Source organism: Peromyscus leucopus, chromosome 3, assembly GCF_004664715.2.
Source record: "Peromyscus leucopus breed LL Stock chromosome 3, UCI_PerLeu_2.1, whole genome shotgun sequence".
Taxonomy (NCBI): Eukaryota; Metazoa; Chordata; class Mammalia; order Rodentia; family Cricetidae; genus Peromyscus; species Peromyscus leucopus.
Window position 1 is genome coordinate 4513601 of NC_051065.1, and position 15019 is coordinate 4528619.

General features: G+C 38.5%; 1 protein-coding gene across 14 annotated transcripts in view; it reads left to right on the forward strand.

Moving 5' to 3' along the window:
- Positions 1 to 15019, forward strand: part of Cadps2 (calcium dependent secretion activator 2) — a 552385-nt gene that overhangs the window by 387533 nt on the left and 149833 nt on the right. For all 14 annotated transcript variants that reach the window (XM_037203488.1, XM_037203487.1, XM_037203485.1 and 11 more), the window contains exons 12-13: positions 5808 to 5944; positions 7980 to 8167. In XM_037203488.1, coding sequence (XP_037059383.1) covers positions 5808 to 5944; positions 7980 to 8167 — 325 coding nt within the window. The remainder of the gene's footprint in view (positions 1 to 5807; positions 5945 to 7979; positions 8168 to 15019) is intronic.

Below are 15019 nucleotides of genomic sequence, written 5' to 3' on the forward strand. Positions count from 1 at the left end.
CTGTTTACTTTCATAGAGAAAAATACCTAGAATGCATCCAAATTCTTACCTGACTAATAACACTAAAGTGTTTCAGTTGCACCTGTAAAATATATCTTCATTCACTCAAAACTCCTACGTCCTTTTTAATATCGACCTCTTGTCTGTAGACCACTCCTTTACTCTCAGCTAGGCTAATTTCTAAACATGTCATACTTAGAGTGCTATCATATCATTTTTTTTCTATTTTTTTCAAGTGAGTTGTTGCCCATATATGGACTTTGTTTTTTTTTTTTTACTTTTGAACTAGCATAACTTTTCTTTTTAATTAATATATATTAATTATACATAGTATTGAGTTTTATTGGGACATTTTCACACATGTACATGATGTGTTTTTATCTGTTTCACCTTTCATTATCCTCTCTTGCTCCCTTCCCTCTTCTCCAGATGCCTTTCCTATTCCCAACTAGTCTCCTTTGTACAGTCATGGTTTTTTAGCTTTGAAGTGTGTGTGTGTGTGTGTGTGTGTGTGTGTGTGTGTGTGTGTGTGTGTGTGATACATTGAGGTTTTTAGGGTTTTTTTTTACAGGATCCTGGGTGAGGGGTTGTTTATAAACATGAACTCCTTACTGGTGATTACACACTGAAGAGAATATATCTCCCTCCTCCTGTAACTATTAACTGTCTATACTAAGGAAGAGGAGGCCCTGTGTGCCTCTGACCATGGCATTCCATCTCACGCTCCTCCTAATTCTCTTCTCCTTTACTCTTAGATGTTTTTTGGTCCCACTTCCATGGCATTCTCTGAACTTTAGAGGGAGTGAAATAGTTTTTCTAGTTAAGGCAAAAAAGTTAGCAGTCCCTTATGCTCTGCATTTTATCACTTAGGAGTCTCTGCAGTTACTCTGTTGCCCACTGTAAAAGGGAACTTCTTTGACCAAAGCTAGTGACAGCACAAATCCATGCATGTGAACATAGTTATTGAGAAGTATGCTGTGTCCATTTTAGCAAAAATAAAAACAGCTTCTTCACTATGGCCCCTGACCTCCTAGGCCATGGGTTTTGACCAGGCTTGCAGTATCAGAGGTGAATTCCCTCCAAGCCAATCAAAAAGCACTGGTTACTCCCATTACTGGCTTGCCACTATTGAAGCAAAGGGGATTTTTCTGTCTGACCAGTCTGAACTAGAGCACACAGGGTCTACAACTGAGTAAGAGTCTTACTGGAAATACTGCCCCTGCCCTCACCCCCAGGCAGCTTGCATAGCACCTTTGGACATTGTAAGAGCTTGCTAATAGGAAGAAAACTTCCATCTTGGTTCCAGCTAGATTTCTGTATGTCCTGAAACCAAAGCATGTGTGTCTTGAGTAATAGAGTCTTGCCCTAAGAGCAGCAAAAGCAGCAAAGTCATTACTACGCGGTGCAAACAGAAAGTAATTTCTCCATTGCACATTCTGAACTCTGACTTCGATGCCCTTCTGGAGATGTGGCTCATCGGGCACACAAAGCTAGTTGGGGTCAGTGCCCACCCAATATAATGTCCTCCCTCCCAGCAGAGTGGTCAGCCAGGTCTGTGGTGGTCCTTCTGTGTTTGCTGCCTTAGTTACTTTCAAGTCAGTAGTAACTGGATGAATTGAAACTGTTGACCTCCTATTCTTTGCCCTTGAGTCCACACAGCTATTATGCTAATGAAACATTCAAATTTTCAGGTTCCACTTGAATGAAACCTCACTAACTTCTTGAATTTCTAGACAACAGCAGTATTGCTCAATTTGGATTTTATTCCACCCACTGTTAGCACTCTTGGTAACAATACCACCTAAAGACATTACAGCATGGATATCCAACTGTTGCCATAGAAACTCCACCCTCAATTACCATGTCCCACATTTCTAGTTAGTCCATAGGTTAATCATCACAATTTAAGATACTATCACAGTGCATCATTTAAGATCATTTCTTGCTGGCTTATTTTGATAAATTTTCTTACACTGTTTCAGAAGACAGACTAAACTGAAATTTGCTGGCATCATAGCAGTGAACATTTGAATAGTACTACAGGTATTTTTTTTATTTTTTAAAAATTTGGAAAAAAATTTGGGTAATTTTTTTCTTGCAGTAAATATTAATTGAAGGTAATCTGATAAAACCCAGTTTTAAACAACAGACTTTGGCTATACCAGGTGATTGTAAACACATTTTCTAACTGATTCAGATGCCTCAACTGTGTCTTTTAAGAGTAAAATATAATAGATGAGTCATGCCAAAGGAAAACTATATGAAAATATGTTCTAAAAATGAGAAATCAGACAATATTATAGCTTTTTATTTTAGTTTATGAGACAAAAATGTGAGTGAAGAAATGTAGAGATACACAAAAGATACAAAGTAACAGATTTGTAGGGTGTAGGTTTTATGAAAACCTTTCATTAACTCGTTCTGTTAAATAAGTAGATTGTAGCTGCTCTTACCACAGACATTAACTGTGCCACGTGACCTGTCAATCTGCTTCACTTAACTCACTTTGTGTATTCTGTGACATTGTATTGTAATATATAAAATGAAATTTCTGTTGAAAGTAATGAGTGGTCAACATCTCTGTCTTACACCCTTGCTTTTAAGCTGATACCATCCCTTGTACTTCGTAGTGTGCTGTGAGCACTCATCACCATTGCCATTCTTTGTGTTTAAAATAAAGGCCAGACAACTAAACCAGCTTTAGTTTTAGAAAAAATAAAGTTTGAATTTTAGAAAAGCTAAAAAATAAAAATATTTGTTACACAGGGAGGTCCAAATTTTCTTGGAGTTGATTTTTAGTTCTTCTTGCGTTCATGGAAGCTGATGGTGACATATCTTTTCATACAGAGTTTTGCATTGTGCTTATCTGACACAGTAGGAGCGGAGATGCTGGGATAGAGCTGTAGCCCTGAGGGGCTGCAGGTTGTTAGATGATGTGATGATAATGGTTATTATTATTACTATTATTATATTGTTTAATTTTTATTTGTTGGGTAGCAAGCATGCACGATAGCAAATATATGGCATTCAGAAGACAGCTTGAGGCAGTCAGTTCTCTCCCTCTACTGTGCAGGTTCTGGGTATGGAACTCGGGTCACCAAGCTTGTCAGCAAGTGGTGCCTTGACGCATCTTATCAGCCCTGGTTTTGTTTTGTTGTTTTCGTTTTTTGTTTTTCTTTTTTTCTTTCTTTCTTTTTTTTTTTTCCTTTGAGACAGAGTTTCTCTGTGTAGTTCTGGCTGTCCCGGAACTCACTCTGTAAACCAGACTGGCCTTGAACTCAGAGATCCACCTGTCTTTGCCTCTGGAGTGCCAGGATTAAAGCGAGCACCACCACTCCCTAGCTCTCATTTTGTTTTTTGCCTTAAAATTTTAGTGAGTTTGTTTGCCTATATTTTCTAATTTGAAGGAGAATATTCATTTGTGACTTAATATTTGTGGTCGTTATATATGTGATAGCATATAATACTATCATTAATCTAATTTTTCATGTGTGTGTGCTTTGTCACATTAGTAAAAATTATTTGTAACTGTATCTTATAAAATATTGTTTTATCAGTTCAAAAAGTTATTTAATTGTAGAAATTAGTATAGACTTGTTTTTCAGAATTATGTATGTTAAGACTATTTTCCTGTTGCTTTTAAAAATGAATCTTTAAACCTTTATAGTAAAATAAGAATTATGAGAGTTTTTTCCTCTGAAATTTTTGCATATGCTATTCTCCACAGATAAACCATTAATGGTCGTTATTTTTAACTGCTGCTTATGACCTCTGCTGAAAGAAATAATGAATAAAAATCAGCAGTTATTTTATAAAAATAATCATCTCATAAAGGTGACACTAAGCAAATTTTTAACCTAGAGAAATGAAGATGCTAAAATAGATCAGTTCCTTCAGCTGGAAAATGCATATGTTTTGCCTTCCATGGTGATCTGCCTCCTACTCCCTTGATGCTGTTTCATATTGCTATATATTCAACTTTTGTAAGACTTTAGACAGGATAAAAGAGAAGTTGAACTGTCTTATTTCTCAACCCAAGAAAAATGTTTAGTGTTCATCAATTTAATACTACTTATCATGTCATATATTTCATCATCTGGGTAGTCATTAAATGTAAAAGAACACAAATGGTATTTTATTCAAAAATGGCCACTGCATACCTTACATCATCAATGCATTGTCTTCCATTGTTTTATTGCTGCATTCAGTTTCTCATGTTATGTGGACCTGAGGTGTACATTCATCTTTGTGTCTTTTATTTTTAATGTGATTCTCAAGACCCTTCAGCTTGAATTATATAGTTCTTCCATCCACAAATATGGCTGAAAGTTGAACTTGACATGGATCAATATGATCTGGGCTAAATATCTAAATGTGACTGATTATGTTAGCATCATGTCCACAGATCAATATTGAGTTTTATTATGAGCCTGACTCTATAATTGGGTTTAATCAATAAACTTTTGTCTCTTTTCCTTTGCAGTTTTAGGATTGTTCCACATAGGTTTTAGAAACTACACTTAGCTTGCTTTTAGGACTCTTTTCTTGTGATGACCAGAAAGGGATTTATGTATGAATTTTGAGGAACAATGGGCATCATGTTTACAGTTGTGGAAGAGTCCACTCTAGTCACTGACTGCTTGCTCCAAGCTAATGTAGTAATACCCCAGCACTCCTTTGGAAAGTGTGGGGCTTTTTCTGTCTATATTTAGTAAATCATATTGAAGACTGACAAAACATACCATTAATGAAAGCAATCATAAAAGCTTGCCTTTTGATAAACCCGCAGGGTCCACAGGCGTTGAAAGATGCAATCTGTAAAGAACAATAAATTTGAACCTTTGATTGAAGTGCCATTTGGGATGTGGTGCATTGTCTGCATATCTGCACAGACACGATGCTCCCTTTTTCATGTCTCTTAAACTTGAAGCTTGAGAGCATTCAATGCCATTTCTTCATTGAAGTTGGTCCCATTAAAAGCTCCATACATAAAGCAAACTGGAAGTGATCCAGCTGAAGCTGTGTGCTTATCTCTGCCCTAGTTTGCCATTTGGAAAGCAGGCTTCTGGCCATCATAGCTGTTTCCTTTATGAAGAGACTTGGATTGTTTTCTAGTTACTTCTTTTTGCAAGGATATTTGTAAAATACATCAACTTTTCTTTCCCTACTCCCCTCTTTTGGGACAGGGTCTTACTATGTAGCCAGGACTGGCCTGGTATCCTCTGTGTAGATCAGGCTGGCCTCAAACTCACAGAAACCAGCCTCTGCCTCCCAAGTACTGTGATTAAAGGTGTGCACCACCATGTCCAGCCCAACTTCCCTTAAAACTGGAAAATAAGATTGTTCTTTGAGTAGATATTAGAAGCAACTTTGAATAAAAGTTGGATTTTGAGCCTGTGTGACGGCTCAACAGACGAAGTCATTTGTAACCAAGCCTGATGACCTGAGTTTGACTCTTGAAACCCACATGCTAGCAGAATCAAAAGAACCAACTTCTGCAAGTTGTTCTCTGATATCCATACGTGCATCATGGTGTTCATACACTCACATACATAATAAATACATGCACCTGAAAGTTTTTCTTTGGATGTGTTCATTCTAAACTGTTTGTGGATTTTCTTCCTGTCATTTTGGAGCTTCAGACTTTGCAATTCATATTAATATGATGTATTCTTTGCATCATAAACAGTGAATTAAAGGGTGGTCCTCTGTTATCATGAGGCCTGAATTTTGTGTTCTTTGTAAACTATATTCTTATTATTAATCAGTAACATAAATGTACTGAAAGTGACCTTTTGAATTTACAGATGCAGACCGTTTTCAGAAGCATGGGATGGATGAGTTTATTTCTGCTAGTCCTTGCAAGCTTGACCATGCCTTCCTCTTCAGAATTCTCCAGAGACAGACTTTGGATCACAGACTGAATGATTCCTATTCCTGTTTGGTGGGTACAAATCTGTCTGTCTATTCTAACCTATAGGTTAGAATAAAAGATTTTCAAAAGTGAGAAATAGTTGCTGTAAAACAACATTGTATTCCTGACTCATTTAATCACTATAGTTGGGGTTAGGGATAAAGAATTCCAATCGATTGCTTCTCAATTTGAAAATTATACACTTGAAGACCACTGCTGTGCCACTCAATAGTCGGGAAAGTGGACTGGAATAGATGCTGAACTGCTTTATCACTGTCCCCAGACGATGCTGAGTGAAAAGGAGGATGCTTTAAATAACGATGGAAAACCTCCGTCACAGGAATCACCAATCCCTGCACAGACATTTTAAAGTTATGTTCTTTTCATCAGATACTGCTGTTTTGTACCTGTCTCTTTGATTCCTGGGACTATGTAAGTGACAGGGAAGAAACAGAAAAATTAACCATACAATGGAATATATAAAACAGGACAACTTTAATTTCATCTAGCCCTCCAAAGATAATTTGAATGTGAGGGAGGCAGAGGCATAGAGGGGCAAAGAAACAGAGGAATAGAGATAGAGAAATGATTTAAATAGCTAACTGCTACCTGGTATGTGTTGAATGCAAAGCAAAATTTTGATATTTTCACTTATATTTTCCCAGACACTACAGAGTGTGGGGTTTAAAGTTATACCTAACAACTATTTATTACTGGAAATGGCATTTCCTCTCACTACTTGATTCTCACTGATACTAAGCCTAATAACTTCATAGAATAAATTATATTCTCTTCAAAGTCAGATTTCAGACAGTTGTGTTCTCAAGTCTTTGGAGATATCCAGTGGACATGAAGAAATGAATCAACTGCTCTGCTTACACTGACAATTCATCAGTTGTTTATGAGTCTGAGACTCAAGCTGGGTTTGGTGGCAAACACCTTTAATTCCCACACTTGAAACCAGAGGCAGGCAGATTTGTCAGGTCTCTGTGAGTTCAAGGCCATCCTTGTCTCTACAGAGAGTTTCAGGCCAGACAGGGCTAAATAGTGAGTCTTGGTCTTAAAATAAAAAGGAAGGTAGGGAAGAGGGAAGGATGGAGGGAAAAGAAAAGAAAACATCTGAGAAAAATGCCACTATGTCTTGTATACAGTGAGAGGGGAATATGATGAGATTATGAGCAGTGCTTGGGAGAAAGAATGGTCCTGGTTGTCAATCAAGACTCCCTACATGATTTTCTCTGTGGTCTTGGACAATTGAGTGCTTTCCCTGTCTCAATGGAGGGTTGGGGTGACATCCCTTCCCTTCCCTTTGTTAACACATTTTCCTGTAGTACCCCCGTCGCCCTCTTCCTTAAGAGTTACTCGGTTTCCTCTAAAAAGCCCCTTTCTTCTCTTTATCATTTTAATCTAATCCATGTACATGAGTTTGTCATGGTAGTCTATGAAGCTGCTCTACCCAACCCTACCCGCCAGCATTAACCAAACTGGCTGCTTGCTTACTGCCCCACTCCCAGAGCCAGCATCTTACTTCAGAAGAACAAGAAACCACTCCTGGAAAATCTTCACTCTTAGAATCACAGAAGGGCAGTCTGAGAAAAAATATTCCAAGCATAAGCACACAAATGTGTGCTACCGCCACCCGTGGACTTACTGATTTTTTTTTTCTAGTTTACATTATAAAATGCTTTCAGTGAATGGTCGGTTTCAGTGGTAGCATCTACTTTATTATTCTCATTTTAACTGACTCATAAAGAAATCAGAGTTTATGGAGAATCACTCTTTGTGACTGACAAATGTAAATAAATCCTGTGAATAGAATTTGACTAGTTTTGAATAGCACTAGAGAAGGGCAAGGTGCCACACATTGTCACAGAGGTATTAGATTGCCAGTGCCGTCAGTCACTTCCAAAACTGATGACATTCCATCTTACAACAGCATTTAAAACTTCAACTAGCAAAGCAAATGCCAAGAGATACTCTACTGCTGCTGCTTACAATGCCTAAATATGCATGCAGAAAAGCAAATCTTAGAAGAAATATGTGTCTTTTTCTTTTTCTCTTGCAGGGGTGGTTTAGCCCTGGCCAAGTCTTTGTGTTAGATGAATACTGTGCCCGCTATGGTGTGAGAGGCTGCCACAGGCATCTCTGCTACCTTACAGAACTGATGGAACATTCAGAAAACGGTGCTGTCATTGACCCCACCCTGCTCCATTACAGCTTTGCATTCTGTGCCTCTCATGTGCACGGCAACAGGTATTTTAACTTGCAAATACTCAGTGAAATGTATAGGGTTGCCTGGAAGATGGGGAGAATGTGCTTTGCCAGTATCACCTAGTAACAGATTGTAAATAGCAGGTACTTCTCAGTAGGGGGAAAACAATTCACACAAAGGAAAAATGTACATCAATCTGCTGTTGATTTAGGTGAGCTGCACTTTATGTTTCTTTTTGCTGGCAGAACCACTTGAAAGAGAGAGAGACAGAGAACATATCCATGAGAGTGCAAGTTGCCTTTTCTTCTCCAGGGCCACCTGGTTCTGCATCTCTTAAGTGTCCAGATGGTTCCTATTGTAGTGCATATGCATGCCTGGGGAGGATTTCCTGAAGGATGATGCAGGGCAAGGATCTTTTCTTAGCCTTTATGGAATAAACTTTCACTGTTAAAGCAAGATCAGATGCCATACTCATGCTGAGACTCCTCCAAACCCCTTCTCTAACTTACATTTCTGGAGCAAGTTTCTTGCATTAGGATTCTGAGCCAATGAACTCACCTCTTGTTTTACTAAGACAGAAGAAAAAAAAAAAAAAAAAGACTCACCTAAGGTAGCCCTCCACAGTTCTGTACCTCTTGGCTTAAAAATTCACTTATGACACTGTCCTCCTAAAATTGTCTACAGACTACCTTGGTTAAGGCTCTTCCTATAACAGAGGTCTGTACAGTCCAATCCTTTGACTTGTTTAACTATTTTCTATCTCTTGCCTCTTCAGTTTTCTTTTCTTTCTTCCCAAAAACCTGGCTAAGTTTCAGGTTGACAGCATGACATAATGATCAAGGAACTCAGAAGTCAGAGCATCCTTGTTCAAGTAAATAATTAATAGCCGAGTGACTTAGGTGAATTTCATCATGTTTTCTAGAGTGCCCACTTTGGAAAAGCAAAGCCATAAATTATAGTTAGAAATGAAGCATAGTAGTAAATGCAGAGCACTTCAAGACTGTTTGGTTAACACTTTTAAAAACTGACTTCTATTGTCTGGAGTAGTGTCATTATGTCAGACATGAAGTTCTTGGCTAGTAACAGTTGACATCTGGAATGTTCTTCTAACACCTTCCATCCATGTGGAAACTTAAATCTAGGATTTCATCAAACCTCCCTCATCATTGTCCTTGTTTGTCTCTTCTTCTCTGGCCTCACCTCCCTTTGTTCTCCAATCATGCTTGCTTTCAGGCATTCATTCATTCATTCATTCATGCCTTCATTTGTTTATTTCAAATACTTCCTGGTCTCCCAGATTCCTAAGTGTGGTGCACCATGTCTCTCACCTCAGTTCCCAAACCTGGTCTCTTCTTTTGAAGAACTTTTTTTTTCTATCCCACTTCCACAGCTTCCATTGTGACTGACCTCTCTCTATGGGTAATTCCCACCCAGTTATTGTGCAAGGCTACAGATCTCTACAGACATTTAGCATCTGGAATGTTCTAGTAATACAGTCATCCTTCCATATCTAAAATTAAATCTAGGATTTCACCAACCCAGTTTTTGGACAAACTCTTGTAGTTCCTATCAGTAGCTAGTAATACTTCTGATAAAAAAGAAATGTTTTAATAAATATTCCCTGCATGAGGGAGTTCATTGTTTGTCTCAGTATCACTTCCATTAATAGACTCTTTACATCTAACTTAGCACTTTTATTTTCTCCCTTAGACCCAATTTGTTGTCACTGTCAATATTTTGTCCACATATTAGTACACAAGTTTCTTCATCTTTAATTTGCAATTATCTGTCATAATTCTGGCCTTTTTTTTCTCTTAGCCTTTATGGGTACATCTCCCATAAGTGATCTATCAGTCACCTTCAAAATTAAAAAATAACTTTTAACTATATATATGGTTTCAAAGCTCTTAGTAAACCCCATTCTATTATTAAGTTAAAAACAGATTCTGAGCCATGCTATCAATCTTTTCCCATGATTGCCAGATTCTGTCTTACAGATTTCACTTACATACAGTCTCATCCCATATAACCTGTTAATTTTCATGGGATATTTCACTTTTTTTCTGGTCTTTCACAGTCAGATATCCTAAAATTCATGTAAGATACAATGGAACTTTGTGGAAATCCCTGCTGCTACCATTCCTCAGTCCATAATAAAATACAGTTGGTCTTAGTCTTGGGATGTTTCCATGTTTTCCCTTATGGAACCCATGCTTGCTTGAGAAGTAGGAAAACCAAGTTGCCAAGTGTAGTTTCTTTTTGCTGTTGTTTTAGGTTGTTCCCTTTCCCCAAACTGAACTCTCTGTTGAGTGTATGTGAGGTGAGAGAGCTGGTGCAGGGATGCTGATGACTTCTTTGACAGCAAGTGTCTAGAGCTCTCTTACCGAAGTCATTTATCTCCCAGCTGTTGCAATGCCCCCTGAGTCCTGGGCTTTGAATGAGAAACATCCCAGTGTGGCGCAGCATTCACAGACGCATAGAGAGCAGGAAGGACTTCCAGGAAACAAACCCAATGACAGTTATATAATCGGATTGCTTTAGTTATTGACGCTGAAAGGCAGACTTGAACTGCAAACACTTACTGGGAAATTCAACTCATGAGCCCCCCAAATTTGCGTGTTTGAGACATATTTTAATGCAAAGCTCCTGAAGCACCCAGGAATGCTTGCCACTGCCTGGAGAGGAGACATGATTTGAATCCTAGGTTGCTATAGTTACCTTTATTCTATAAAACTATTGTTTTCTTCATAAAGATAATGTAATTTTTATGAAGCAAAGTTGGCGTTTATTAAGAAACAGATTTAGTATATATTTAAGCAAGGGTGTCAGGAGAGGAGAGAGAGAGATGTAAAAGAACAATAACACACATCCTATAGTGGGTGTGGGCTTCTAGGGTCATGTAACTTGTAATAAAGTATGTTTATATGTCCCTGAATATTTTATACATTTTCCCATTAAATCCACTTCATAAAAAGTTCAAATATACACAGTGAGTTGGTCTCTGATTCAGCATTTAAGTTGGGTGGATGCAACTTAAAAAAGAGAAAGTAAGAAGTGGAATGTGAGGGCAATTCAAACTTCAGCTTAGGGTAGATGTTATTGAAAACACAGTAAGAGTTGTGGCATTTCCTGTGATGATTATAGTCCAATAGGTGCCATCCAGGAATACCCTACTCCCATGATCAAAGAATAAAAGGGCCCAAACATGTCTGCTGGAATCCTGGCTCTGAAATTCACAGACTAAACTACGTTGGAAAACTGCTTAACCTTCTAGAACTTTGGAGTTCTTGGGTATGAAAGGCAGAGGACCACAATGTCAAGGCACTGGATAAATATAGGGACTCTATCAGAATCAACTGCTATTATCCAAGCGTGCATCCTTGACACCCCAGCCCAGGAAGGTGTAAGCTGTGAGAAAGGAGAAAATGCAGAAAGCCTATAATCCAGCCATCCTACCTCCTGCTAAGCAGAAATATTTCAGGGTGTGTGTGTTTATACTGCTAATATCTTTGCTAATAGAACATTCTTGTTTAATCACTTCCTTCTTGAGATTGTGCCCCTATGATGCATGTCTGCCATGCCTGATGTGTGTCTACACAGACTTTTTGTAAAGAATTATGTCAGGGTCCAGTCCCTACTTTTCTGCAGTCTGCCATCATCATTTTTTTTCTGATCATTTTTACACCTGTCAAGACACACAGAGAAACATTTTGTTCATTGCCTGAAAACCACCTCTGACAAAAAAATTCAAAAGGAAGAAGGCCCGCCTTTTGTTACTCGCTGAAGCGAAGGACAGCAAGCAGCATCTTTTTTCAGGGAGCACATCCCATCAAGCAGTGCTGAGCTTGTTGGGTGTGTGCATTCTGTGTACTGCATCTTCTCTGAATAGCTCTCTGAAATAAAAGAATAGATACAAACAGAAAAGGCCCGGCTGGTACCAATACGGAGGAAGACAGAAAGAAGAAAAGGAGAAAGAAAAAATGAGTCAAGGACAGAAACAGACCCACTCCTGCGGGAAGATAACCACACACACCCGTGAATAATACAGCCTCTCACAATGGCAGTTCCACTGAGGGCTGACAGCAAGGTGAAAAGAGATGTGAGGAACAATGTCTCCTAAGGGCAAAGTTCGAGGCTGATCTGTGTGTGTTTGTAAGGCCTGATTTTGTAAGTCACGCCAGGAGTGGAGAAATGAAAGCTGCAACATAAAATGGCTTTTATGTCCCAGTTTCATGTGAGACCTACGATACAGTCACCCATTCTTCTCCCTTTAGTAAAGCCACCTGGGATCTGCTACATGACTACCAAAGGAGGGCTCTGCTGTGGTGGCTTTCAAGCAGGAGGTGAATATGTACAGTGTGGCTGTAGGATGTATAAAAATCACCTTTTCTCCTGTGGCTTCCTGATCGCAACACAGGGTGGTAGAAAACCTTACTGGGCATCTGTCAGGTCATCGTATTTTGATACTTCCATCTTCATGGATGCGAACATCCGCCTTGTTTGTCACTTCAGAGATTATGCCTTCACCTCTCCACTCTGATTTTAAAGACAGGAATACATGTTTTCAGTAATATCATAGATAATGAATCAAGGAGGATCATATGAATTTTCACTACTACCTCTGAATCTAGGCTTAGGTGTATGGCTTAAAGAAATGATATTTAGTACTGTAATCTTATCGTGTTAGAGGAGGAGATAGGAGGATCAGGAATCAAGACCATCTTGTATTACATGGCTAGTTTGATGCCAGCCAAGGCTACATGAGACCCTGTCCAAAAAAATTTAGATATAAATATCACCAAACTTTAAGTGTAGAGGCTCCTTACCAGGGAGTAGGAGTCAAATAAAGTACCATCAATAGGGTTGCCCCTGAAATACCGCTCATCTGATTTCAGCCAGTGTGTTGAATGCACAAGACTGAAGGGTTATATGAATGAATGCCTTTCAAATACGGATCATGTGATGTTTTAAAATTTTTGAGAAAATATAGAACCTCCCTAAATCTGTTTTGATAACACATTTTCGGTGTTATCTTTACCTGTCCAACCTAGTTCAACATGATACAGGGTAAATGTGTACTCTTAACACAACAGAAAAATAGAGAACGCTGGGGCAGAAGGGAGACTTAATATGTTTATTAGCACTGACATGGGAAACAAACATTTGTGTTGTTATTCCTGGCTCTTCTTCTTACCAGCTGTTTGACTTTGAACAACTAGTCCTAATCTTTCTGAGCCACACCTCTTTACCTGTTCATTTACCTGTGACTAAGAACATTAATGCTACCTACTTGCTTTGGTTCCCAAATAAATCAAATAAAAGTATGTGAACAATTTGTTCATAGTCAGATACTGTTGAAGAATCATGTCATGACCTTTTTATATACACTGTGTAAGTTTACTACCCCTTACACAAAACAACTGGAACAACAAGTGTTTCTGCTTCCAGATGCTTTTAAATTTTGAAATGCCTGTATAAATTTTACTGGTTGGACCCCCCAACTGTGGCTGAGTGATGATAATGGAAAAGTTTTGGATTTTGGATTTTTTTCATCAGGGAGGCTCAACCCACATGAGCTTCTGCAGGACTGGTTTTAGAAGCACTGAGTGTCCTAGTGAATGTTGAACACCATGATGGGTGGAGTAGTCAATAAACAGGCTTCAAGTGGGAATTGTTTTCTGAAATTTTGTAGCCCCTTTGCACCATGTTGCTTGGACTGATTGTAGACATAATGTAAGATTAACACAAGCACAGGCCAAAGCTGGAGGGAAGAATGCTACCATCAAGTAAATAGGGAGACAGGCTGCATCATGGGGAACAGTTACTGAAGACCCATGATCAGCATTCTGTTTTCTGTTCATCTTAGGCAACTTTGAGACTTTCCCAAAGCAGCAGATAAAGAGGCTTTTGGTGATAAATTATAGAGGAAGAGAGGCAAGAAAGGGTGTGTTTTAGTATACATGAGGTACATTAGGTGAGCCACAGACAGAAACAAGATCTACATTGCTAACCCATGACAACAACATTGATTTTAGCTTTTCCTTCACCCTTATCTGCCACCTCTGTCTTCCTCACTAAAGCAACTTACTATCACCACCCACTGTCCATTTCTGAAAGAGTACAACCCCAACGTAGGTAGCAGCCCACTCTGAATTTGCCAACTAGAGTCCAGTACCGTGTACAGTCTCTTTAGTCTGTTAGCCCTGTGATTCTAATGAAGAGCTCTCCAGTATTCAGTGGGGCAGCAGTTTATCTCCCATCGTCTTTGATGAGGTGACATCATTCATTTGTCCCAATACACATTCCATCTAGAAATCCCTGGGCATACTGTTCAATGTGCTGTTGGTTGGTTGGTTTTCATTTTCAAGTTCGCATGGGTCACTCTTTGCCATCTACAGTTCGTACAGTTGTTGGTTTTGGCAAACAAGGTTATCTCCTCACCACCCTAAGAGTTGACTTCCTTGCCCTTGGATTTTTTTCTTTCCCTTAATTTCTTTCCTTCCTTGATTTTCAGGATTTTTTCCCCAATCTTCCTAATTCATAGGATCATATATTCTACCTTAATGAGGAGTTTAAGACTATGTACCCTTGTAAATGTTGCTTTTATAACATATTATAAAGCTTCTATATAGGAAATATTAAGATTCCTTTCAAGAAATTTTAATCATTAAAATTCTTAAAACTTGATCTAAGCCTCATTTTATTATGTGATCTGTGAGATACCAATTCTTTGTAAATTGTGGGAATTTTCTTTATGACTAAGTATGTGTCAAATATCAAAATTCTAAAAATGATTCAAAAGTTGTAAATGTTCCCTGTTACTTTTTTTAAACCTTGATGCAGTTAGTGCAGGCAGAATCTACGTGGTTCATATCTTCCCACCCTTATCGATG